Source organism: Ascidiella aspersa, chromosome 3, assembly GCF_963924565.1.
Source record: "Ascidiella aspersa chromosome 3, kaAscAspe10.2, whole genome shotgun sequence".
NCBI classification, from domain to species: domain Eukaryota; kingdom Metazoa; phylum Chordata; class Ascidiacea; order Phlebobranchia; family Ascidiidae; genus Ascidiella; species Ascidiella aspersa.
Window position 1 is genome coordinate 12,852,404 of NC_139449.1, and position 27,387 is coordinate 12,879,790.

At 34.3% G+C, this 27,387-nt stretch overlaps 3 protein-coding genes across 3 annotated transcripts; 1 reads left to right on the forward strand and 2 right to left on the reverse strand.

The window, feature by feature from the left end:
* Positions 1-791: 791 nt before the first annotated feature.
* On the reverse strand, positions 792-2,884 carry LOC146160258 (hydroxyacylglutathione hydrolase, mitochondrial-like). The gene has a single exon (XM_083383850.1). The coding sequence runs from the start codon at positions 2,860-2,862 to the stop codon at positions 2,014-2,016; it is 849 nt and encodes a 282-aa protein (XP_083239976.1). The 5' UTR covers positions 2,863-2,884; the 3' UTR covers positions 792-2,013.
* A 1,646-nt stretch (positions 2,885-4,530) lies between these two features.
* Positions 4,531-26,286, reverse strand: LOC146160259 (ATP-dependent DNA helicase Q4-like). Its single transcript, XM_083384235.1, has 23 exons — positions 26,188-26,286; positions 21,891-22,053; positions 21,094-21,138; positions 19,694-19,906; positions 19,183-19,319; positions 18,629-18,727; positions 17,687-17,857; positions 17,506-17,596; positions 17,315-17,406; positions 16,036-16,173; positions 15,893-15,974; positions 15,173-15,220; positions 14,075-14,213; positions 13,580-13,664; positions 12,916-13,022; positions 12,646-12,725; positions 7,072-7,230; positions 6,959-7,005; positions 6,749-6,830; positions 6,103-6,289; positions 5,890-6,016; positions 5,188-5,248; positions 4,531-4,792 (listed from the first exon to the last, which is right to left on the reverse strand). The coding sequence occupies exons 1-23, from the start codon at positions 26,239-26,241 to the stop codon at positions 4,611-4,613; spliced, it is 2,589 nt and encodes an 862-aa protein (XP_083240361.1). The 5' UTR covers positions 26,242-26,286; the 3' UTR covers positions 4,531-4,610.
* On the forward strand, positions 7,719-12,327 carry LOC146160260 (dynein light chain Tctex-type 4-like). The gene is made up of 7 exons (XM_083383525.1): positions 7,719-7,726; positions 8,151-8,235; positions 8,507-8,665; positions 9,145-9,279; positions 10,010-10,067; positions 11,970-12,090; positions 12,162-12,327. Exons 1-7 carry the CDS (start codon positions 7,719-7,721, stop codon positions 12,325-12,327), a joined length of 732 nt encoding a protein of 243 aa, XP_083239651.1.
* Positions 26,287-27,387: the final 1,101 nt, after the last annotated feature.

Genomic DNA, 27,387 nt, shown 5'->3' on the forward strand with positions numbered 1-27,387 from the left:
GCTTTTTGGTGTCGCCTTTCCTCTTTTATACAAACTTTCAACTTATATATGCGAAACCTTATATCAATATATCCAGTCTCGTCTAGTCAATACAGTGAGTGGTTGTGCTTGCCGGCATTAGCCGGTTTGCCCATAATAGCCAACACAAACTGTGTGGAATTTTAATCAGACAACAGCAATACTTATTGAAGTAATAGTGAGGTTGATTGCCGAGGCAAATTAGTTTAATGAGACTTGCAATTAAACAAACGCGCTGCCTCACCTACAAAAACACTAAAAAAAATTTTTACAATAATGCATCTGGCTAGAAGCTCATTTTCACCAAACGACTTACCTATTTTTATATTTTGTATAATATTTCGTAGCCTACATTTATTATTTGGGCAAATTAAAAGCAATGATTTCATGATTATTCAGTTTGAAAGCTCAGCTCTAAAAAACAGTTTGGTTCGTTGTGGCTCCCACGAGATGGTCTTGGCCGGTGGCTTTATCTTTTTTCGATCGTGCATCTTTCGTAGTTGCCCTGTGCCTACCGCCCCTTCCCCCAGATATTAAATTAGTACGATTCCAAAACAACTCTTTGTTTGTCGATTGTATATATCCATAATAACGTGAAAATACAAAAGATAAATTTGAATCGCAGGAGGCAAGAAACACAATCAAGGACGTGACGTTGTTTTGCACAATGTACGAAAATATGCGCACGCCGCACGTTCTAAATAGGCTTTAAAAAGAAGCGCGTACTTTTTTCAGAATGTGGGCATACTTAAAAATGCTTTTAAAATTTGAGTTGGAGATGGGCCCGCATTACCTATCTCATAATGAGCGCACATACCAATATAGTGTCTAAACAAAATGGGAAATATTGTTGTAGGGCTTGTCCCTAAGAATTAATTAACGGTTGCTAGATTTTTCTGTTCGAAATTTGAAAATTCTAACAGACAATTCTGTAAATGCATTGCATGAAACATTGTATACTGCAATGCTTATTTCAACCAATATATATATTTAAAATTAATACTACACAACAACAGCCTGACTATTCAACTTTTAATATTAATGATTTTCAGGCAACCAATAAAATTATATCTATTCAGGAATTCGAAGATTTTTTTAATATGTATAACATTTATTATATATCAAGGGTATAAAAACGTATTGCTCAAAATTAGGTTAATAAACATGATTTCACAGGCTGGGTACACTTTAATTTTTGTCACACCTTTAATATTACAATAGACATATTAAAGTTGCAAATTTACAAAAAATAATTCACTAACAAAAGAAAGGTTTATTGTTTTGGGTTATTAAATATGTTATAGTAATAAAAATACTAAGAAAAATAATGTTATTGTATACATTCGCCCCAATAAGCGAGACTGGTCTGGTTGAGCATGAATACTTGCAACGAATTTTGTTAAGAATAATGTTATTTATTATATTAAAATGTATTATTACTAGGGCGATTATTTTTGTCTTAAAAAAATATAAATTGCTGCATTTGTGTCCTGGCGCTGTCAGTCACTGGCTTTTGATGTTATACTGATCTGCATATCTAAAAGACAAACAATTATGAAAAGGCCAAAAAATGCAAAATTTAAATATGAAATGGAATAATTGCAAATAACCACTAAAAAACAAACTGCAAATTTTCAATACATCAGAAACAAAGTTCGAGCTGGACCATACCCAATAAACCAGGCCTGCGTGACCTAACAAGTAAATTTTGAAAAAATCTTGACTCTTTTGCCTATTAAAAAAAGAATCGCTCTAATTATTACTATTTTTTGCAATTATGAATATACATATTACTTTTGCTCCTGTAGTGTAGATCCTCTATAAACCAGGCACAAAAAGTTGACACATATAGCTTTCAAAGTTGTCAAGTCAATGTTATACATATTACAACATATGAAATAAGCTATTTGGAATTCAATTAGAGTGGTGCAGTATTTCACTAAATTGAATGAATATATATTTCTACACATGTAAAGAAGATTAATTTTGCTATGCCTAAACTTTAGATTTAAAAGAATTCTTTTCATTTCTCAAAAATTGCATTGTGTCAACTTCATTATTTGTTCCACATGTTTTTTGTAAATGAGATTGATTTACTCTCATAAATGGATTGTATGACAACTCTTCTGCAATAGTAGATGGAATTGTTGGTAAGCCATTTGTTCTTTGTTGCTTTGCCCAATTTAGCTTTTCAACAAGTATTGTATTGTTAGGCTCCTTGTGTACCGCATATGTCAAATTGCCAACACTGTACTCATGGCCACAATACACCTTACATTCAGGGGGAAGAATCGATAAAGTGTCAATAAGGGCTTTGCACATTTCTTCAGGGGTACCTTCAAAGAATTTGCCACAACCACCCAAAAACAAAGTATCTCCAGTGAAAACAACAGAAGTTTCACCATCGTTGACATAATAGCAAATATGTCCAGATGTGTGACAGGGAGTAAAAAGGCATTTTACCGACAAAGATCCAACTTTAAGTTGACTTCCACCCAACACTTTTTCAGTTATGCAGTCAATTCTATCATCGCCGCCATAAACTTTGAGCCCCTTAACTTTGGAAACCAAATCTTTGTTTCCACCTGCATGGTCCCAGTGATGATGAGTGGTAAGCACGGTGGTCAATTTAACATTTTCTTGTTCTGCTGCTGCAATGATCTTGGTTGGCTCTACCGGGTCAATTGCTGCTGCTTCTTTTGTTGTATCGTCAATCAACAAATACATGTAGTTATCCTCAAGTGCAGGAATAATTTTAATTTTCATTTTGAAAAGGTTGCTCGATAGAATTTTGGAGTGGTAATGCAAAAGTGGAAAAAATAGTCGTTGTGTTAAAATCCCCATTACAAGTTTTCAACAATGTGGTTAACAAGATTCATAGAATACTATCAAAATTTCATAGAGATCGATGCATATAGATCAGTAATGGCGAATCCTTTAGCATAGGTAGGTCAACAACGCACCCGATCCGTCATAAAGTAGTGCAGTTCTAAACAAAAAGGTCTACCAAAATTAGTGTATCTAAAGCAGGGGTCGGCAATCTTTTTGTAGTCGCGGGCCAAAACCAAACTCAGAAGTTCTCTGCGGCCCGCACAAAATGATAACTAAGTGTTATTAACATTTTTTCAGGCGGGCCTTGAATCGTTTTTGCACTTCAAAATGTGTTTATTTAAGTTTAAGGAGGCAGTAAAGTGTTCAAAGCGTGAAAAAAAGCGTTTGTTTGGTTCAAAATTTGAGTTCACACGTCGTCATCCATACTACTAATGAAAAGTATAATACAACTACTTTGGGGAACGCCATAACATTTAAAGTTAAGCTAGCTCAGTGTTTGTAAACGCTTTTAAGTGAAGGCACAACTAGCGAACGAAGCAAACGCGATTATTTTTTGGTATACCGGCATTTCTTTTAAATTCTTGCAAGTTTTTATTACATTGCCGAAAATAAAAAATTGTTAAAAAAGATATGCCCAATATTTTTGAATACGTTTTCCGTTTTTCCGCGACGCACTTTGGTTGCTGTCCACCGCGCAACGGTAAAGAAGTGCTCTAGTTGAAAAGACAGCATCAAAACGTAAACAAACCGGACGTAGAAAGATCATTCGCGCAAAGCGCGAAAATTTTGAACTAATATAGTTAAAATAGTCAAAAAATATATGAAATAGTGTCTAATTTGTCAAAGAGGCGGCGGGCCGGATGAATTACATCGGCGGGCCGGATCCGGCAGACCCCTAGCGTTATTAATTTTATCTCACACTATTTGTTATCTTTTGTGAATTTTCAGCGGATATTTTCAATTTATCTATTTCCGGTGACCTCAATGTCTAAAAGTCAGACTTTTCTGCTATTGGATGATTGGATGCCCTAATTGTCGTAAACGTATTTGCTTAGCGATGAACTAATTGCTAACGGATCGGGTAGTTCCACGAAAAATACAAAGAAGGTTAGACATAAAATTTACATGTTGGCATTAATGGGAAAATTGCCGCGACATCTTCAGGCGATCCAATTTCAGTTACGAAAATTAAAACTCACACATAGGCCTATATATTTAGAACAAATGAAGCTAAGAAAGCTGCAACAAATCTTTTCATGTCATTAACCTAACTTGGAATAGAGACTGCACAATGTTGATTTTTTTCACATGGTTTAAAAGAACAGCGCGTTTCAAGTATTTGGTGAAACCCATATTCTCTCATAAAATCTTTGGTTTATTTCGGTATTTTTGAACAGTAAAGTGAGTCACTGAAAATCTATAATCGGTCACTTTATGAACCGCGGTCAGTGGTTCGCTATCTTTGACATAAATACTCGGTCCAAATTTACGAAATCTAAGACCAATTTACGGAATAATGCAAAAAATTTGTATTCACCCTGTTAATGGTTTCTAACTTTTATTTAATTTTGTTCCACAAAGCAGCAGAGGCATATGTTTTTAGAATTAAACAAAAAGTTTATTTGAAGTAAACAAAAAGTTTATTTGAAAAAGTTTTGTTGTAAAGTTCAGTGCATGTAAAACGGCGAAATAGTCAATTTTATTTGGACAACATAAAAAAAAAGAATAAATAAAAAGGTATAAAATACCAAGTACGACAATCACCGGAATTGCAGTATTTCAGAGGTAGCAATTTTAAGCAACGCATTGAAATTGACGTTTACTTTGGAGCGCCAGAATCGCCTGGCAGGACCCCAGGTCTTGGCGGGGAAGCGGGGGCTCTCAATACCATGAAATATTCGCGCGATCGCTCGACCCGTCACTGTACCTTCCAGGTCGCCACCTAAAATGGAGGAAAGTCGGTTCGATTATATTTTATGTCACAAACGATCTTCACGGAACCAAAAAGATCCGTTAAATGCAGTTACAATTAAAAATATTTATCTTCATGAATAGTATAATATCCCAGGTAGCATGGGAATATGGTCAAACGGTAAAGGCGGGTATATCAGTTAAAATTGCCATGTTAGAATTTTAAACATATAATTTAACATATAAAGTGTGTTTTTAAAAAAAATAATACTACAAGAAAATAAAAAATTACACTAAATATTTTTTTAGTACGTTTGGTCAACCATTAGTTAGGTTATTTCAACTTTCATTTTTGAACTTCTATGCCTTTGAGATATTAAAGTAGGCCTACAAGTAATAAGATAATAAAATACTTGTATTACTTACTATGTACAAAAAGGAACTGACGTATTGCTCCACGGACATCACTCTCAACATCGGGACTCAACTACAAAAACATAAATCGCTTTAAACAAAACTTAAAACAATAAATTGAAAATTTGTAACTAGATGCGAAGGACGCACTGAGAAGAACCGCGGTCAGCAACGTATTGGTAAGTCCTTCACATATGACATATATGAGTGTACCCTATATATTAATTTAGTTGTAAGTTTTGAAAGTATGTATCATTTTTTAAAGTGTTGTCATGTTGCGATAATATCACTTTTGTGCAAATGATTGTCTTAGAAGCAAGGAAATAACTTTTTGGCGATAAAAATCCATGTAGATGTTTCTAATATACATTTAATCACAGAAAGTGCCTCGTGACTTTTTCGTCGCTATTTTCCAAGCATTTTGGCAAAAACCTTGGCGATTTTGTAACTTTTTCGACGCAAAAAGTTTAGGAAACCCAGTCATGGAGAATATGTAACACGAATGATTATTCAACGTAAAAAAACGTGTAGCCATACAGCACAGTTGCAATTAGTCAGGTTAATTAGTGTCTGATGCCGAACATGGTTTGTAATTTGGTTTACACCTAAAAGTTAGTTTTAATGTAATGATTGGTTGTAGCCCAGTGGAGCTTTGTATTATCATTTTTTCCTAATTTACATTCTTCTAAAAAATTCCCAGTAAACAATACTTACTTGAACAACGGGTAGGTCGACGACCTGATTCTCCTCTTTAAAGTAAGCGTTTATCACCTTTTTTAGGCCAACGCTTCTTGAGTCGTCGAAGTCGTCCATACAATAACCCACGTTTGGGTAAGAGTATCTTGAAAAAATACGCAAAAAATCAGTCGCACGGGACTAACGTCGAGAATCAAGCAGCCACAGCCTTAGCTATGAAACCTGCATTACTTTTGCATAGTGTCGAATGCAGTCTTCAACTGGCCGAGTTCCTTCTTTTCTTGTTGCATGACACGTCCATGAAGTGATGACGTGAGCGAGTCGACAAACTCGTCGCTAGATTTCACGGTTGTTTTCATCAGGAATGATACGTCACTAAACTGCACCACAACTCCGCTCTTACCAGACGTTCTGCCATCTGCTCAACACAAAGGGGTCCAGTATACAACCTAACACAACTAAGTAGGCTACTACATCGGCCATTTTGAAACAAAACACAAGAAACTGTAAATGACGAAAATAAATTAGTCGCTACTTTGCGTGATACAATATAAATTAACGCATTACTGACGACGTTAAATTAGACCTGGCAAAGAAAATATTAGAATACTAAGTGTAACTAATCACTCTCGAATATGTGAATCTGTAAAAATACAGACATTGAAGAAATATGAAAGCTGAGTTCAAAAATTGCGAATCTTAATCAACTTTTATAAATGCTAAACACATATATCACACGTATTTTTTCATTTAAAATCTGAATAAAAAACAACAAAAAAATCAGGCACAAGCGAAAATACGTTAGTATTTATCAGTGCCCATAGCGTATGGAATAATTCAAGCGATTGATCGATTTGTTGAACAAAAAAACATTTACCGACTGCAAGAGTTGTATCCCACATAAGTTGCCTGAGTGTTCTTTTAACAGAACCAATGTCACACTGCAGAGCGTTCGCCACCTGAAAAAAGAATTAACTGGTAATCTCGATAATGTGATTAAACGTTTATTTAACTATTTGCAATAAGCTTGTTTACACGTCATATTTCAGGCAATGAATAGACGACCCTAATAAGAATAACCACTTACCTCCACCAAAGAAAAGTCCAGGTCGGTGCAGTTCTTTTCAATTTTATCTAAAGATGAATAAAAAAAAACATATTTTTTTGAGACATAAAGATGCTACAGAAAACCGATCTTACCCTGTTTTGACAAAGCGACCGCTACAGCTTGACATTTTTTGGTGCACTCAACCATTTGCCGCGGCCCACCGTAGCAGCTTATAGAGCATCGGATTTCAGTGGGTAGGTAAACGTGAAGTAAGCCTTCCAGCTCCAAATAGCACATCAGGGTCTCGATTCCTGACAAAGATGAGTTTAAATTTGCGGACAACATACGGAATATTAAAACAGCAGGATAAATAGCTCGTTTAATTTTCGGCTGTGAACTATTCATATATCCAGTTTTAAAGTTGCTAAAACTTTTACAAGACAAAACATAAATATCCTAAGTACTTTCGTTTGAAAACATCGAGCCTATTTGCGATCGTTATTTTATGAGCATTTTCCAAATTTGATTTGTGACGTTGTGTTTCATCCATGGCGAAATACCGCCGTTACATGTGTACAAATGGCAGTACCAGTTTAAAATGACCTACATTCCACTCTAAAAACCATCGAAAACAGCGTCAGAGTATAATCTTTATTATGTGCTTTCATTATAAACAAACAAAATCGCCCTGATACGTGTGATTTGTTGTTTTCAATAAAGTGGATGTTGAAATTTGGTCTGTGCTTCGAGAGACGCTTTATGGAGACGAGACCAAGCTTGTCTTGTCCAACCTTGTGAGATGTTCAGGTGAGCTTAGCGGGAGCTCTTTGTACAAGGATGTGCGCATTATTTGCGCTGTTGGACATTTTATTGTCAGCGCTATTTACATTTAGACAACCGGTCAAAATTACTTAAATTGGACGCAAGGTAAATTGTAGTACCGTTGAAATGGTGCACAAAATTATGTTTATGTTAGACTGCGCAAGCTACATATTTCTATTACGACAAAAATGAATTCGTGGGGCATTGGGCAACTGACAATATACATTTTAATAAGCTACGTTGGATGTCAGACGAATGGGTGTTTACCGAATGAAATTGTTTCTCGAACAAAGACATATGCAGCCATAAATAACGTCCGTCGAAGACGACTTGTTAAGTTGTGACGCTGGTAAAACATTAACTTTACCGTGATCTGCTACAATAAGTTGAGGTGCACTTATCTTTTTAGGAGACAAGATAGTGGCTTTATTGTTGCACCAGCAGGATTTAAATTGAATTCTCCCGTCAAAGGTAGTTGTAACGGTCAGTTGAAAGTATTAAGAACCGCCGAAGTGGATTATTATTCAGACATATAATAATCGTTACGAAAAACAAATGGAAAAAGCATATTCACGCAGAAGGCACAGTATCGACGCGGTTGCCATAGCAAGTAAGTTTCAGCGAAGTATACAGGCACTATTTTAATGAACACAGTGTTCCTATTTTTCACAGATGCCGCAAAATCGCAGCAAGCGAAATTGGCGATCGGGCAAATTGCCAACCGGAGCCCAACAACGGTGAGTTTCAAACTTGTGTTGAAAATAGCGCGAGTTTTGTGGTAAACCTCTCCAATGCTTTAACATAAACAAATCCCAGAACCGACGTCACTCTATGATGATTGTGCCGGAACAAAACAGACGAGTTTCATTCGACGTCAGGTCTCGAAGAACAAGTCTAAGGCGTGGATCATTCATGCATAACCAGGTAATTAATGGCTAGCTAAAAACTTTAAATTCCAACTTACTTCTTTAAAGAAGAAAGCCGACTGTTTTGAAAACGTTTAGAGTACCACATATACGAATCGAATAAACCAAACAATTTACATAGACCTCAACGTCACCAATTATGGTGATTGCAAATTAATTTCTGTTAATAATAGATAAAAGATTCATTCTTTTATTAGCAAACGTTTCGGCAATTTATTTTGCCATCATCAGCTTACTGCACTGATGATGGCAAAAGAAATTGCCGAAACGTTTGCTAATTTCTGTTAACTTTTACAAATCAATGAATATTAGATTTAATTAATGTGACATGGTTATGTCTATTATTAAATGTGCGAAAGAACTGTTCATGTTATAGATGTTGTCATTGTCTAAAGCTCACATCCGTAACAGCGCAAAGTTAATTGTGTAACATTTATGAAGTTGTATATTGCAAACGCTAAATGTTCCCGTTTAAAGCTGATGATGCCCACCACGTTCAGCGGACTTCCTCTTGCACCAAAGGCACAGCCTGAGATGGAGAACACCTATAAAGTCGGGCCTGACGAGGGCAAACGCTTCCAGGCTCATGTTGTGAGGAACGCAGTTTCGGAGGCAAGTTTTGTCTTTATGATATTCGATCCACGGAAATACCAACGTATTTTCGCCTTTACGTGTATTATTGTGGTATTTTTCATTGTGCTGGCAATTAAAAAGGTTAAAGCAGTGGTCGGCAAACTTTTTTTGTCGCGGCTCAAAGTACTCTTTTCAAAGCAATTGATGACCCACTACGTAAAACCAGTACGAACACAGTAGCGGATGCAGGATATTAAGGTGAAATATTACACGGCATCTTGATGCCCAAAACACTGGCATGTCATTATTTAAACTCATACTATAAAACGAAGAATGTACGCGCGAAGCGCGAACATTTTTGCGTTTACATATAGTTGGCAAAAATATAGTTCGACAGGTAGTCAGGACCACAATTGGCACGTGGGTCTATACCACGCTAGGCTAATTCAGACATTCTAAGCCAGATGTATTTTTAAAACAAAATTCAATGAATGTACGGAAATCACGCGGACCACAACTACATGATAACACAAAGCTATTCAAAAGTAACTCGCGGCCCACTAAAAATGGCTCTGAGGCCCACAGTTTGCCGACCACTGGATTAAAGTATGTCACGATTGAAAAAAGCTATATTTATACGTAATTTCACAGCCAACTTGTAAGCTTTATATGATAAGTCATATGACATTATAAACGTAACCCAAGCGTAGATAAGTACTCAGCGTGAACAATTGAAATGCTAAAAAAACGCAAACCAAAATTTCCGTAGGTCGTTGAAGATTTAATAGAAGACATTGACGGATACTTCAAGCGTGAAAAGGCCACAAGTAAGTGGTAACTGGTATACACGTAAGGACATAAATTTGTAAACAAAGCTTTCAGAAAAAGTAAATTCTACTAACCCAATTTTTTTATCTGCAACATTTTTTTGATTTGCTACAGTATCTGCTACAAAGTGGGTGTTTACGTTTTTTACCTGCAATTTTTCCAACACAAGAAACGTACAACTTGGCAGACATTCGTTGTATGCAATAAACTAGGTGAAACAAAGATAAATCCCGGAGACATTATTCCAGGGATTAAAACCTAAGAATATTGTAAAATATAGGCATTAACATCGCCTCGATTTAACTCGATAAATTTAAATGTTTTGCTTTTCCAAAATATATTTTTGGCATGAAAATACATGTGCAACAATATTCTTGTTTTTAAATGTTTTAAAACCCTAATAAAACTGTCCTAAAATGCCATAAAACTGAAAAGTTAGAAGATAAAGATATGAATTATCTCATCTTTTGCAAAGTTGCGCATCTAAGCTTTAAACGTTCCTAATCTGCGACTTTCTTGGATATTTGGCCATGCGTTTTGTCGCTTGAGGTATGTTTTTATCAGCGTGCCGCAGCCATTGTTAAACCCTGTTAATGTAAAAAAACGCTACCAAGCATTGATCTATCAAACTAATTTTTACCATCCTTTTTCACCAGGCCATCCCGCCATTTCCTTAAGTGTTTTTTTCTCAGTTTAATATTTGTGCACTACATCGAACGATAACCTCGGGTTTCCTATAAGGTTACTTGTTTACTGTTTAGACCAGTGCTCTTCAACCTTTTTTGGTTTGGTGAACCCTTAACTTTGTTGTGACGAACTCATGCACCCTGTTTACTTGAAAGGTAAACTGAGGGTAAATAGCAATATGAAAAATCATTATTCATATCAATATCCTCATGTCAATTAAATCGAGCGGAGCTGTCGAAGTTTTACACTGTCGGTGAGAGTTCGATTATCGCTGCAGGTTGCTTGCGATTACTATTGCAAGTCATAAAACAGCATTCAAACAAACTTTTATATCCTGAATGTCAAATATTAATGGTTCACTAAAAGTTCATGATGCACCCTTGTATACCTTTTCGTACTGGTGCACCCCATGTATATTTTGGTGTACCCTAGGGTGCACCGTGCACACCGTTGAAGAGCACTGGTTTAGACGTCCCGGTATGACGTAACTTTGCAACGCCATTTCTGGAAATTGTCATTCCAGTAGGAAAAAGTTCCATCGTTCTGGTAAGACAACAATTCTAGTTTCAACCTGATTCGGGAAATTTGGAAACTAAGCGCTATTGGCCAAAAATTACCCAGGGCTAAAGTTTATACTTTAATTGCAGATGGGCCAAAGTTATTGATTCCGAGCCTAAAAGAGTACGCTATAGTTATAGTCACTGATAAATTAACATAATAATGCCACCATAGTACATCAGAATCGGCTTAATCAACATATTGTGGTCCTATTCACAAATTAACATTTAGGCAAATTTTCTTCAAATGTATATGCAATCACTGAGACAGCATTAATTTAAGACCAGTAAACATTTGCATTGTAAACTATATTGGAATAAATTTAAGCGATCATTACACATGGTCTTGATTACAAGAAGATGATGTTTAATATTCAGTTAAGATATCGTGTTTAGGCCTGTTTGATCGCACAAAATTTGACATGAACAAAGATAAATACACATTTTAGTCACTACTTACAAAACAGATGTTTAGGTTGATATGGTCCTAAAAATAAATGTTTTATAACAATTTATTACACTGGGAAAATGTGGCTTGTTTATTATCCCAATGCGTAATGGGAGACTTTTTTTTACAAACATTAACAGCAACAACTATTATAGTTCAGATAGCCAAGAAAGATTTTGGCGTTAAATTTTTTTTTAACTTGTTTTTAGGCCACTTTTTCTCGAACTGGTACAAAAGCAACCCTGAACAGGAGATTTCAGCAGGCGGAAAGCTGGCCAAGCTGCTCACAGTCGAAGTCAAAGATAAGCTGAAAACCTTATCGTTAGAAAGGTAAGAACAGAAGCCCTATAACCGGCCAACGCAAAAAGTCCCCGATTTACCCACATATAATGTTGCCTTAGGTACAAGCTGGTGGTGAACGCGTTCGTGGGGAGTTGCGACGGACAGCGGATGCTAATCGCCAGTAAGAGCTTATGGGACACAGAAACAGATGGTCACGTGACGGTTCACAAGAAATCGGCCAAGCATTACGCGGTGGTGGTAGTCCACGCCGTGTACTTTGAGTGACAGCCTCATTTTTTTGAATTTTAAATTGATTTTCCATTACCGTAACGTAACTTGAATTGTTGTACTATACTGTGAAGCTGTGTGCGAGTGAGGACCAGCGCAGCGACCCTAAATGTGCCGTAGTTAGTCGAGAGCCACTAGCGAAATGCACGCCTAATAAAAATATTTTTGTAACATAAACCCAATGTTCATATTTCCATAGGAAGCCTTCGGCTAATACTTTTGTTTTTGAGGTAGATATTGCATTGCAAAACTAAGACATTGAAAACAATAAGAAATGACAAACCATATAGAGTATGTCAGGAGTAAAATACTCACCTTCTTTCGCAACATCGAGTTTCGTGACCGTTTTTTCGATATCCATTGAAGCGAAGTGACCTTTGCATTCGATGCCAAGTCTAGTTTTGCAAATAACCATTACCTATGGTCGTTATACATTTAAATACTACAGTGTTGAAACGTAACAAACTGACCAACTACTTGGCAGTTCATTTGAAACGTTGATACAAGAGATAGGATAAATTGAATTGCTACACAACAAAACGGCGAAATTTAGGTGAAAGGTAAATAAAAAAAACAAATGCTTACTTGTCGCAGCTGCAGGGCTTAAAAATAGCTTCCACTAAACGTTTCACGGTAAATCTATCAACCGTTTTGCCATAACTGTGTCGTCCCAACTCAAACAAGTCGCCTCCCTGAATGACAAAAACATATCAATTTGAAGTGAAAATATGTGGTAAGTTTTTGTCGGTGTCAAGAAAAATGGAGCGATGCCAGATAGCCTTATTTCTTAGCATCGTAAAAAGGCAAAATACACTTATTTGTTTAGATGTCGAGTATTATAAGTGGCAAATACAGGCTAAACATTTTGTAAGTTTTTTACGCGGATATTGAGGCACTTTGTTACTTTTGTTTACCAAAATAAACAATAACAAACGGTAAATACCTTAAATCGCCACTACTTTTCGAGTACTACTAGCGGTCTTACATATTGTATTATCATTAAGTATCACAAGCTAGATCTATATATATATTAAAGCCTGTACGAGAAGCTGTGTATTTCGTTTAAATTTTAAATAAATATATAAGAGATAACTTAATGTCAGACTTAGACGTCAGCAATTCTGCTTTATTGTCAATCGGGTTGACAAAAAAATGTTTCGCGACAAAATTATGCAATTAAACACCAATAAATGCTTTAGTTTTCAAAATTTAATAGCAAAATTTTACAACTGATTAACGGCTTATTTACCTCTGGGTCAAGAAACAGGTGGCAATGTGCAGGCAAGCCATCCCTACCGGCTCTGCCAACCTCTTGTACGTATCTTTCGAACGACCTGCAACAACAAAACTTGCCGTCATTTACAAATCGAACGAACTTTATCGAGTGAGGTTTCTTGTGTTGTTTTGAATTTGCATTTATACTAAAGCATATATTTGAAATCAATATATATTTATGTAATAAAAACATCAAAGCCCATACAGAAGTAGGCATCATTTTGAACGTTTCGAAGAACTCTTTATTCATTTTCAACAACGTCTATCCTCCAACCATTATGCTCCAAAATATATATTTACATTCAGAGTAGATGTGTTTCACCGCAACTTTTTCCTATTTGTAACAAATTTCAGGTAAGGGCCGACCCCATTTAAACAGTATAATTTTTTTTTTGATTTTTTAAAGAAGCAAGCTTTAGAAGGCAATAATTAACAGAAAAATGACAGTCGCGTAAGGTTTGACTCCTACCTCGGCATATTGTAATGTATCACCGCCCTGACGTCATGCTTGTCGATACCCATTCCGAAAGCGACCGTGGCGACGACTATCCTTAACCTTCCGCTCATGAAGCTATTCTGGACCTTTTTACGCTCGGAAGCTGACATTCCTATATGTGAGGGAAAAACTAATTGATTTTACAAATTTCGTGAAGTTGTTAGAATTCTCGACCATCAGTATACAGCAGGGTGAAAAACAGTGGCCTGCTTAACTATTTCACGTAGGCAACACAAGGAACTAGTACATTCAATCAGACGAGTCAACGACAAGGGTTAGCAAAAGTTTTTTTTTATAACCAGTTTAAAATGCAACGATTACTGCAGGCTGGATGTAGAATTTTGTGTTAAACTTTATTGACTGGTTTGTAGTCAAACTACAAACTGTAAATGACTATTTAATAAATCTGTTGTGAGCTTCATGATATAGTCGTTCAAAATTTCTTATTACTTGCTGCCAAGGGTCACTTAGCTCATGCCTAGACATTGTAGTTATCCTTAATGCTACTACCTTGTGGCGACAGGAAAGCGCGCCTTGTTAGTTACTTGTGAGTGTTTGTCAATGATGTTTAACTTACAGTGATGCTGTTCCTGTTTTAATAAGATATGGGTCCACTTGTGTGATTTTTTGTGTTGTTAATAAATTCCAGCACAATGATAAAGAATCACTATAGCTTCCATAAACGTATTTTGGCCCATTGGCTGCAGTGTGGTAAACCCTGGTTAAGACTAATCAAAGTACATTTTTTAAAGATGATCATTAGTGATTTACATTTCAACAATCAAGTATATTATGGCGTCAACTTTTCCTTAGAATTGCTCAATTAACACTTGCTACTTGTACGACACAGTCAATAAATTCTTTTAGGACGTGGAAGGTCATCGGCCATCGCACTATTTTCCCATTAATTGAAAAAATATTTTTATAGGAGTCTTAAAAATAAATTTTAAAATGTCCATCTGTAATGCTATGCTATTCATAACAAAAAACACTTCCGGTTTACAGCAGTAGTATACTTTTAAACATGGACAATTAATATGTTAAACATACCATTCAAACACGAAACTTTACCTGCATGATAGCATTCGGCTTCAGAGACGGCTGCCTTTCTTTTGCTTCCTGTTTGGAATAAATTTGAAATATAAAAAAAACTCGGTCTAAGCTTCTATAAATTACTATCTTTATTATCAACCGCAATGTTAACCCTACAATCAGCATATTTTTCAGGAAATGTTTACACGTGGCCATGTCTCCTTAACCAAACTGGATTTTGTGGCTTATCTTAACTACAAAAAAATGCAAATTTTTTTCTCGCGATACGAGCGAATCTGTATTATATTTTTAGCATGTCTAAGCCTAATTTGTAAATTGCTTTAGCCCAAATGCAACGTGCGTCTCACCCTGCAACCATAAATACTAAAGTTTTGTCAACTTAAACAATGGCGTATTTTTCAATTTGTGTGAATCGATAAGATCTACATAATATAGATTTTGGGTTTAAATTAAGAACTCTGAAACCTTAACCTCCAACAAAATAAACGAATCGTGTAGCGTTCAGAAGGTTACTTCTTTACTTCAAGTTAAGATATAATTAGGTGACGTCACATCATGACGTAACTTTGTGACGTCACGTCTGAAAAAAATGCCATGTCTCCCCCAAAACAAAAATCCTGGATCCGCGCCTGTAATATACCTATATCAAAATAAATCTAATGTGACAAGCACAACTTTCATGTTGCAAACCGTGGTCAATACTCCATACTCGTAAATGAAAAACTGTTAAACATTAACCCTTGTTTGAAGCAGGCCGTTTTCTTTTCTTTTTACTTGTCGTGGTGGCTTCCTCTTCTTTATCCGCATTTGTTTCTTCAACCTGCAACAGCTTCCATTAAATTAATCCAATATACAGAGATATACAATATACTGTGCCTTACTGCTTGTGGCCTCGGTACAGATTCCAGCCTTGTCCTTAAGTAGGACGACACTCTTGCCACTTCGTTTCTTCTCGTGCAATAAATGATGATCGAGTCCAGCGCACTGAACCTTCCTCCTTTTAAAAGTTGTTCTAAAGACTTAAAACAAAATTACTTGCCGTATTAGCTTAATAATTAAAACGAAATGCATAGTTATTAAATTACTTCAAACATAGTATTGAATCACAATAATACTGAAAATCGGACTGGAGAATTCAAACCAACTAGCGATGTTTTTTAGGTAGTATATTATAATTAGGGCGATTATTTTTTTAACTTGTCAAAAAAAGTCAAAATTTACACGTTACGTCAAAATTAGTCAAACTTGTCAAAATTATTTCAAGTCAAAAACAAGTAAAAGTGCATATAAATCGTTTACAAAATTAAAAAAATATATACTTGGCTTTAGATAATTGCCATTCAGTTGAACTTTATCGAAACAAAATAGTTTTGAGTTTAATTCAACGACATTTTAACTGTATTATATCTTCATTAGAGCAATACGGTATACCGGACCTTGCAGAATTGACCAACCTGGCCTAGTTTATCTCATTAAGCTCAGCTCGAACTTCGTTTTTGCATTATATAGTTTTTTTTTTGTTATTTTGACAAATGCATTGAACAGTATTTGCTGTCTTTTTTCACTTGTTATTGGCAATTATCCAATTTCCATTTCGATAACTAGGTCTTTGTTAATTTTCTGCAATTATTTTTACGTTGTATTTCAACGGTTCACACAACACTTTTCCATAAATCATGTTTTTTGGCATTTTCATAGTTGTTTTGTCTTTTTGAAAAAAAACAAAATACTTTTTTTTCAAGTTTTGTATAAACGCGAAAAAATAACTGATTTTTGTTCGATCGGTAGTCAGTAAAACAATAAAAACGCGTGGTTGACGAAACATAATGCAGTACTTCAAACAACAATGCGTTGTTTAAATCAATGTATTTTAATTAGGTCAAAATTTTGTCATAAAAATATATTTCTAGGTCAAAATTTGTCAAAATTTCAAGTTTTAGGTTATAATTTCTGATTTTTTACGTCAAAATATAATCGCCATAATTATAATATATGCTAAACTGAAAAATGTTACGAAAAGTCCGTAACTATTAAATATTTAAATCAGCTATTTTATAAATTGAAAAGAAATTTTTTCAAGTATTGATATAGTATCAAGCATTCACGCTAATTGCTTTTTTAACGAAACAGTGTCAATGATATATATAAGTTGAAAATTACCTCGTCTTTATACCTGTCCTTTGAAACAGTAAGATATAGATTATCGGGCAAGTCCATCTTCACAATCATTCCTTGTTCAGGGTCTGTGATGCCTGCTCGTAAATAAGAGGTTAAATAAGTATAGAAAACACATAGTTACAGTAACGGTTGAACTTTATAATAAATGTAGAGTTTCTGTAAAGAAAACTCACCCAGTTGTTGTGCAACAGAACGGCTGGCTGAAATGGTTGCAGTTGCTGTGAGGCCTACGAGGCATTTAACGCCGAGTTGCTTCTGCAGAATCTAACCATGAGTTACTTTGTTATGTGCACTGCCGAACACTTAATGCGGATTCTATCAAGAACATCTAAACAGCAATAAAAACATATCTACCTCACACACTCTCAAATAGGACGGTCGAAAACTGTGTGACCACTCTGCCAAGCAATGACATTCATCAATGCACACAAATGAAACGGGAGGAAGTTTAGAAAGGGGACTGTAAAGTGGAGACATTCCAGCCCAGTTCATGAGAGCTTCAGGTGACACAAGAAGAATATCAACCTTAAGAAATATATTTTATTTTATTTTATTTTATTGGTTGTCAAATTAACCTAGAAAACCTTTTACCTCTGTGAAACCAAATAACCCTTAAATTAAAATATGAAAAGTTAAAATATCGCGCTGAAGTAATAACTCACAATCTAATGAGTAGTAATACGAACTTATTAATTTAGCCAAGTTTTTATAAATACTTAATTGGAGCAAACAAAAAAACTTAGACAATCCTTGTTAGTGGAGGTTGTGAGTTCAAACCAAAGTGCAAGCTAGATGGATCTGCCCTTCCCTTGCAATAACATGGTTATTAAGCTAAATTGGTAAATAAGTCTTTTCAAATGCACCATGAATATTTATTTTCAAGGTATATTATTAAAAGGGTTGTCCCATATTTTTAATAAATAAATTTTTAGACATTAAAAAAAAGGTTTTTCAAAGACCTAAACCGGATTACGTGACAGGTTTTAAATACAACTTGAAACAAAACAGTATAAATGCTACTTGACACAATAACAAGTATGTTAAAAATGTGTTTTAACATGGCCCTATTGAAACATGCTGCACAAAATGTATATTAAAAGACTATTTAAAAGCCTTTTGAAAAAACATGATTTTTTACTATTTTAATATCCAAATGAATCAAAGGCATTTAATAATTAGAATATCGAACAACCCTGCTATATGTTTTTCCTTTTGTCATAGCAAAGGTTGTTTAAGTGTACATATTGCTGCTGTCTACTAATTGATAAGCCCTAAACTAAATCTCCTCAGTTTTACCTTGTGTGCTTGTATCTCAGCCATAGTTTTTTCTCGCTGATCTTTACTCATGCCAGAATGAAGGCGAGTTGCTTTTAAAAACTTTGGTAAGCCATGGACCTAGCAATACATGAAAGGTGCTCTTTAAATAACTAACAATGTAAAAGTATATTGAAATAAAATCACAACCATAATATTATATTTTAATGATCCTTATTTAAACTTTTTTAGAAAAATACATACCAGATAAAAAACACAGTTGTTAATATTTAATAGCTATAAACAACATCTTAACCTTAAATTAGATTTAGGTACAAAGTTGCCATTCTAGAATACCTTTAACTAATTCTAGATGTTTTGGTTTGATTCTAGTTGTAGATTAGATGATAGATATATATTTTTTTATATCAGTACCAGAATAAAATACAACAGAAACAATCCTTAGTCAAACTACATGTTACTTTAAAGCTAAAATATTCAAGTTATCAATGAAACAAAATATGCACATGTAGCTTTAATTTGAAATCAAAAGTTTCTTGAATTTTGGTAACTTAATATTTTCTTAAAAACAATACCTGGTCATCCATAAGGGATACAAGTGGAGAAACAACAAGGGTAATAGATCCCTGTGATGCAGAGTACATATGAGCTGGCAGCTGGTAGCACAGTGACTTGCCTGATCCAGTAGATAAAACCAACAGAGTAGGAAAACCTTTACAAATAATGTTAACATTAATATAATTGGTTATTTGTTTATACCAGGGGTCACGGGCCTGATCCAGGTCACTGGGTCAATTAATCCGGATCGCAGCATATTTTCTTAATAGAGATGAAGTACAGTTAAAATGTTGTTGAATGCAATTCATAACTAAATTTTGATAATAAACTTTCTGTCTATATTAAGGCCTACTACAGTTTTTATCGCATAGTTATTTATATTTCCTTTGCATAACAATAATTAAGTTAATAAAGTTCGATCTTTTTTTTTAATCCGGCCCGCAAAGCCAAGGTGAGACCTTACAGTTATCGGGCCCTCTATAACAAAAGTTTGGTGACCTCTAGTTATAACAATACTTAAAAAATTACCACAAAGTATCCTTTTTATAGCTTCCTCTTGACCATCCCGAAATTGTGAAAAACCGAATTTTTTTAGGACAGTCAAAACTTCTTTTCCATTATATGTTTCAGGTGTAAAAATTGGCTTTGCTGTGGTAAGAACAACTGGTGCTGAAAAACTTTCAAAGTTATTGCCATCCATGACAACCGGTACACTGCTTCCAACTAATGCTGCCAGTGTTTCTGCAAACAATATTGATTAGCCATTACAAGAACATCAATTTTAAACAATCCAGAAAACCTAATGTATAAACTTTGTATGTCGTGGCTAAGTAACAAAAACTATGTAATGGTCCAACATGTTTTATTCTAATTTTAATTCATATTAACAAATTAGAAATATAATGTAACCTTGAAAATAAATTGATGGAATTTAGAAAAGTCCTAGAAAACAAAATATGTTTATATAAAAAATAATTTATTTAATTAAAATTTTATTTAAATTTTTTTTTTTTAGTTAAACCACTGATTTCCAACCTGGGGTAACAATTACCAGAAAGTCATCCTGGGCTTACCATGTAGTAATTGTTAAAATAAAGTACTGCCAGAAAAAATGAGGCTAGTTCGAACCTTTTTCTATTACACCCCATTTGTAATAGTTCGCATCTTAAGCCCTTATGTGTTAAATATCATCACCAGGTTGTATTGAAACATGCTAAAACAAGTAAACTTAAGAAGTTTAGTGCTGTCGCCTGAACTCGTGAACAAATATAAGCAACAAAGTAAAGTGTTAATTGTGCAAAGTACAAAGGTTTGTGTTTATTTCAGTTCATTTGATAAAGCTTTTAAATTAGAAAGCAGGATACATCGCAAAAGCAAAAAGATTTGCTTGATACAATGATATTTATCAAGATAATTTTGACAAATATGTTGTGTAGGCCATTGGCTTAAAAGCTATGGCCGCCTAGAAATCCTAAAAAGTGCACCAAAGTAGTAGTTTTGCTCACAGTAGAATAGTCATATTGCCAAACTATTATACAGATTTGCACAAACAACAAAAAACAGTCCCCAGTGCTAGCCTTTAGTCAAAGAAATACCTTCAAAAAGCGTCATAACTTCCATTGTTTTTGTAAGTGGGCTGTTTGTAAAAAAACTCTTGTAAGAAAATCAGAAAACTGTGCAATTTTTTAATAACGCAAAGTTTTATGTTAGGCAGCATAAAAGCGGATTTAAATGAAAAAGAATAGCAAAAATATTGAAATTCAATATAACATTCCCAATTACTTGAACTTAAACTAGGAGGTTGCCAAGTTTTGCAAAGGAAAAAGCGGGAGATGAGAAAAAGGGATAAAAAACACTCATTTATACCCCTGGCCTTTTTTTTTTAGCATTATGAACAACTAAAAAAAAACAATGGACAACATTGTTACCTGATGGAACCTCATCTTTTTCTTCTACCACTCTTTGAGCTTTTCCTATAAAACAAAAATGAAAGAGTTTCATGATTTGCTTTATAAAAATAGAATATATACAGCATTGTAAAAAACATGATGTTAAAAAAACTACTTTTTTCAAGCTTCCACACATACAGAGAATAGAGTAGAAAACAAGCTGTTGCTTAAACCAATCTTGTTTTTTAAGCATAAAAGTAAATTAAATAACCATAAAAGTAAAAGGCTAAAAAGGTTACTGCTAAAATTGATACAATTTTTTAAATTTATTCATAACAGTCAGCATACATTTGCATAGCCTGAATTTTTTTGTTTATGTCAAAACAGCTTTTGAGTTAAAAGGTTTTCTTATTTGGCTTTAGAAAACAACAGTCGCTGACGGAACTAAATAGGAATCTTTGCATGTCCCATACTTGACATTTTATTCAAATGATAAAACCCAATGTATTGGGCAAAAATTACAGCAATAAATACCAAATTATGTCATTTCTTTGGTCAACTTAATAAAAGGAAATTGTTAGTAGTGGTAATGATTTTCAGAATTTTGGGTAAAAATTGCTTCTGTGTTTAATATTTACTCAGAAATTTACCCTTTAAAGTACAAAACCTCTAAGTTGGTTGGCACAACATGCCTGGAATGTGCATATAAATTTAGTTTTGGATAAGGTATCACCAGAGTTTCGGGTGTGTACTGATACCATCAGATTCATCAGGCAACGGCTCCTGTCAGTAATCCCTAGGAAATATTTATAATTATATATATTTGTATTGTTTACCTTTTTTACATTCACTACTCCAGTGTCCATTTTCACCACATTTAAAGCACTTGTCCTCAGACTTAGATCGAAATTCACTTTTTCCAGTGGATTTTCCACCACTGCGACCCTTCCATCCACTTTTGCCAGAAAATCCTTTCTTAGCACATTTTTCGCGATACACCTATTGACAATATGACAAGTTTTAAATAAGTGTTTTGCAACTTTAAATAACAAACTTCATTGCATGTTTAAACCAAAAACTATAATAAAAATGGTGAATCTTTTTATTCAAGGATTCATTAATATTGAGTGTCACAATTCAACCTGTCAAACAACCCAAGTTAAGCCTCGTTTTGACACAAGTACAGAAGAGTGTGATAAATAGTTTATTGTGTCAAATATTTTGGTGCAATCAGAACACATGTAATGCCAGGTAAGTTACATATGGTGTAACTGCCAAGAAATAATAGGTATATAAAACTAATAGTTATAATATTGTATACTTTACAGCATATAGTATGACTGCTAAAATGACCACATTGTAAACAACTGAAATAGTAAACAAGTACAACTGAAACAATAAACACGTTCAAACATAAGACAAAATTGTAAAGAGTTCATTGTGTTACATATATACATATATTAGCAAATGGTTTGATGAATAGTTGCTGTTTTGTCATTAAGGTTATATAATAATTAATTTACTCACACATGAAACAAATAAATGAAAAATAAATCAAAATATACTAGGATTTAACCTTCTGGATTCAATGTTTTACATTAAACCCTACTATTCTTAGCTACCTGGATATTCTACTTTTATATCCTCACTTTTCCTAAACCAGGGGTTTCCAAACTTTTTGGGTCTGTGGCCCAATTGTCTATTTAATAGTGATTCGTGGCTCACCACATGCTCTAAAGTTGGATACAAACATTTGCTATGAAAATACAAACAAAAATACACAATAAAAAAGAAAATAACTAGCCCAAAACAAGCAACCCGCAAACTAAAAAAAATGCAAACTCAGAAAAAAAAAAGCCGTTATTCATTTGAAAAGACAAAATTTGTTTGAAAGACGCAAGGTTGGCAACATTGCTACCAACCCACTTTGAACTGCTCCAACATAGCAGCTAAAACCCATGACCTTTCTTGCTAAATAAAGCGCATAATATCTACAGTATAACAAAACAGTAGAATCTGTTCAAATTGCTCTGTGGCTCATTGAAAATGTCTTGGCGGCCTAGTACTAGGCCATGGTCCACAGTTTGGGAACCACTGTCCTAAACTGTGTTTGTATGTGACAAGTTAAAAAGATTACAGAGCTCTTATTTTACAATGAGTTACAGGAAGGTATTTTATTACACAATCACATGTACATTCTAGAGCTCAACCGACATCACTTTTTTGGACCAATAACGATACTCAAATTTTTTACAATTTTGTTAACCGATACCGATACCGATTTTTTTAAATGCCTTGGAAATCTTCAAAACTTAAACTAATTAAAAATTAAATCCAAATAATGTTTTTATACTTTTATCAATTATAAATTATTATCAAACTATTATCATACTAACTTAGCTTAATGCTAAAACCCCAATTTTTTTAATCAAAATATGGGTAAGCTGTTTGTTTGTACGAAAAATTAGATCATATTTTCGTACCATCATATATATATATATTTTTCGTTCCCGAGGTAAGGGCTGAAGCGATGGCGGCCAGGCAAAATTGAATGATTGGAAAATATCCTACAATGTACAGTTGAAAGTTTAGCAAAATAGACAAGAATACAAGTTGGAGTTTTCCCACTATATCAGATAGATGCTTCCAGGATGGGAAGCTCTGCTTACATACATACAGCAGACTGCCTGTGATCTGGCCTGGTGGACTATTTAATGCCACAGTAGAAGGAACGTTTTGTGTTTTCTGTACAAACAACTCAGGGTCAGGGCTGCTAAGTCAGTTAAAAATAGCCAGAGTCTGATTCCAGCCAAAAAATTAAATGCAAGTCCGACTCTTGAGTCCAGAGTCTGACTCTGGTAAATTTATCAAGAGTCCAGAGTCCGGCTTTAATTCAACAGCATGTCTTACAATCATGTACATTATAACCAAAAAGGTCCTGTCTGACTTGGGACTAGTTTTATGTAGTCTTACTAAAAAAATGTGCCCAAGCAAAAATATCCAGACCTCTATATCAGGGGCGCGCAACCGGCGGCCCGTGGGCCAAATGCGGCAACCAAAAAAATCTGGCCTGCCACCTACTTTTTTTTTTGGCCCGCAACACAAAACATTCGTTAACTGTTAAAATATTGAAACTTCCTGACTGGTCCTAAATCTAGGTCACCTAAAAGCACATAAATGTTTAGTTTATTAGAATACCCACAGTATTAGGTGGAAAGCGCTTTACCTTGAATTACGGCCAAAGGTTCTAATTCCTCCACAATTAAAATCTCCTTAAACCATATCCCTTTGTTATGCTATTGTTTCAAAACAACCATGAACAATCGTTGCAGTAGCATTTAATAGTTACTTACTAGCTTGTTCATAATTTTAAGTCAAAAATTTGATGGTTGACGGAAGAAGAAAGCAAAATTAGTTCCAAAGTAAGAGGACCTATTAACAAAATAAAACTACAAAAATGTGTTTTGGTTACTGTTTCGGAAAGTGTACAAGTTTTGTGAAGTTGGGTGGAATGCACTGAGCGCTGCAACTGTTTTTTGTTCTTGAAATGCTTTTGAATAGCTACTTGTGGTCTATGTAGCAAAAGCACAATAAAAAATGGCCATTTGATCTTTTTCGCTCATTTAAAATTTAATTGCTTTTCAATCAATTTCGATGTTCATGTGGGTTTTTGCAAATACAAGAAACAAATTTCTCTCTGCGCAGCTAAAAAGTAGTTTTTTTACTGCAAACATCCCAATTTAAATAGGTTTCCACAGCTGAGAAAATTTGTCGCTTCAAATATGGCATTGTTAAGGTCAACGTACGTGTGTGAAAATTTTTTTTTCGGAACTGGGGTTCATGAAATCCCCTCATAGCTCAAGACTAACTAATGTCACACTTAGAGAATGGATTTCGGGGTCCCAGGCTCCCAACACTTAAATTCAAGTGAACCTGGATAGGGTGGTTTGGCAAGCAAGCCAGCTTCAAAGCTCACATTAAAGTGATTATAAAATCTTTTCCGTTGATTCACAACAAACTAAAAACGAAACTGCTTTTTGGGGACCACAAAATGTAAATCCTTATAAAATCGACATCAAACCCTTTTACATCGTGAAGAGCAACAAATAAAAGGAAAGTGTGTACATAAACTCTAAAGAAAAAAAGACTCCCAGTTGCTGGTACCTTACCCAATGTATGAAAGAACAGAGTCAGGCTCCATGTGGTACCAGTGATTGTGCAGCAGGCTAGCAGAATCTTGTCAGCCTTTTGTTGACAAGCAATTTTACTTGAATTCTTCATTTTTTTGGTCGCTACCCTAAACTTAAATGATATGTTCGCCTTAGGTGGAGAAGCATGACCTGGTATCTGCACGATATGCCCATAACCTATTTAACAGGAATGGTGACTATTGTGATTGCTTCTTTGACTCAATATAGGGGTACTTGCCAATTGAGAGTAAAACTGCAAACACACAAAAATTCTATGATCGAAATTGGGTACTTTTTAAAATAATAAACAATCTACATGCCTAACACTGACTTTTCCTCACTAAACAACGTGCTTGCACTTCCATAATTTTTTTTTAGAATGGTACAACAAAATTAATTGTTGCAAATTGTAGTACATAATGTTCCCAAACATTCGGCATTTTAAAAATATATATGATTGAATATGTGTAGAAATAATCACAAGTTTTTTTGAAAAATGGATCTTTAAAAAAAAAGAAAAAAAAATTTTTTTGCACAATTTTTTCGTTCTTCTGGCTCATTCTCTGGCTGACATAATTGCCAAGTCGCCAGCATTCTTCCCAACTGTGAGTCAGCAACCAAATCATATGACAAAGCCACCCAAGGATCACTAGATGGTGATTGGTGGTGAATCATTTTGGGGCCATATTGTCAACTAGTTGTGTCATCTTTGCATAAAAAGGTTGCTACGGAGAATGAGAGCATTATGGGTAAATTTATTTGAGTGTATATTGATTGACTTTTTTGTTTTAATATGTTGTGTTTAGCATCACAAGCTTTAATTACAGTACATACATCCTCAATCAATAAAAGCATACACGTGTTTAAATCTAAACAAAATTTACGTTCTTGACACCATTAGCAAAAAAGATTGTTAAAAAGGTAACAAAAACTCCGAACATACCTGCTTTCTGAGAAAACGCCCTCTTCCTTTTTTACTGAAGACTTTTTGTTTCATATTTAGTCTCACAAAGTTTGTGTTGTTACGACTTTGATCCTTCCTTATAATCACTAAACACAAAATTAATAAATATATATACATAAATAAGTAAACATAATATATTTTTTTGTATTTTCACAACAAAACATTGAATGGCTAGTTTGTTAATACATCATTATATATTTTAAAATCTCAACACATTTGGTAGTTTATTATATATATAGCATTATCTGGTTCATAATTAATAATGTTATTGGGCGAGTGGGTAATGTTATTGAGCGAGTGGCTTACATATAACCTCAGGTGCAGAGTTTTGAAATTTCTTAAATTAATGCTATAGAAAAGAACCATTGGTTGTGGACTTAATGCACTATGAGTAAAAAAGACCAATTCAAGGCTTATATTCAACAGGGTTAGGAACAGGACAATTGCTAAGTAATGGAAACTAAAACACTTAAGACATAGTGTTTCTAAAACTAAAACACAACTACAGTTTATAAAACAAACTGGATTTGTAAAGAGTTTATAGTGTTGCATTGCATTGCACTAACCATAAGGTGGTATTTACTTATGGTTTTGTTATTTTTTATGTAGTTAGCTCAATAATTGAAACAATTGCTTTGAATGGCAGTTCTTTAGAATGGTAACCATCTGTTTTTTTTTATTGTAATATACATATGCTGGCAAGTTTAGGTAAAATATACTAGGATTTAATGTTCTGGACTCATTGTTCTAGATTAAAAATCTTAATTGTTTTGTTTTTATTAAAATAGAAATAACTTAGTTTGAATATAATATAATCAAATTTGCTATAAAGCTCTAAATATATGTTAGTCAGACATTAAAAAATCTAAACTGTCAGGGGAAAATATTAAAAATTTCAGGAAGGTGTAAGCACAGTCCAAGGTAGTAGCATGTATACAAAAACAAGGTTATATTGGCCTTAGTGTGCTCATAATCAATTTTAAAAATTGAAAAAAAAGATATACACATGCCTGGTGTACTGGAAGGAATTGCTGAAACCTTAGTATTGCACTTCAGTTGTTTTGGAATACTGTTTTCTGGTAGACCTGATGCTGATGAATTTGGTGAAGAATTTTCTACAATGCTAATTGTACTTTGACAACTTGCTTGGTTAGAAGGAGAATTTACTTCAGTTGGGCA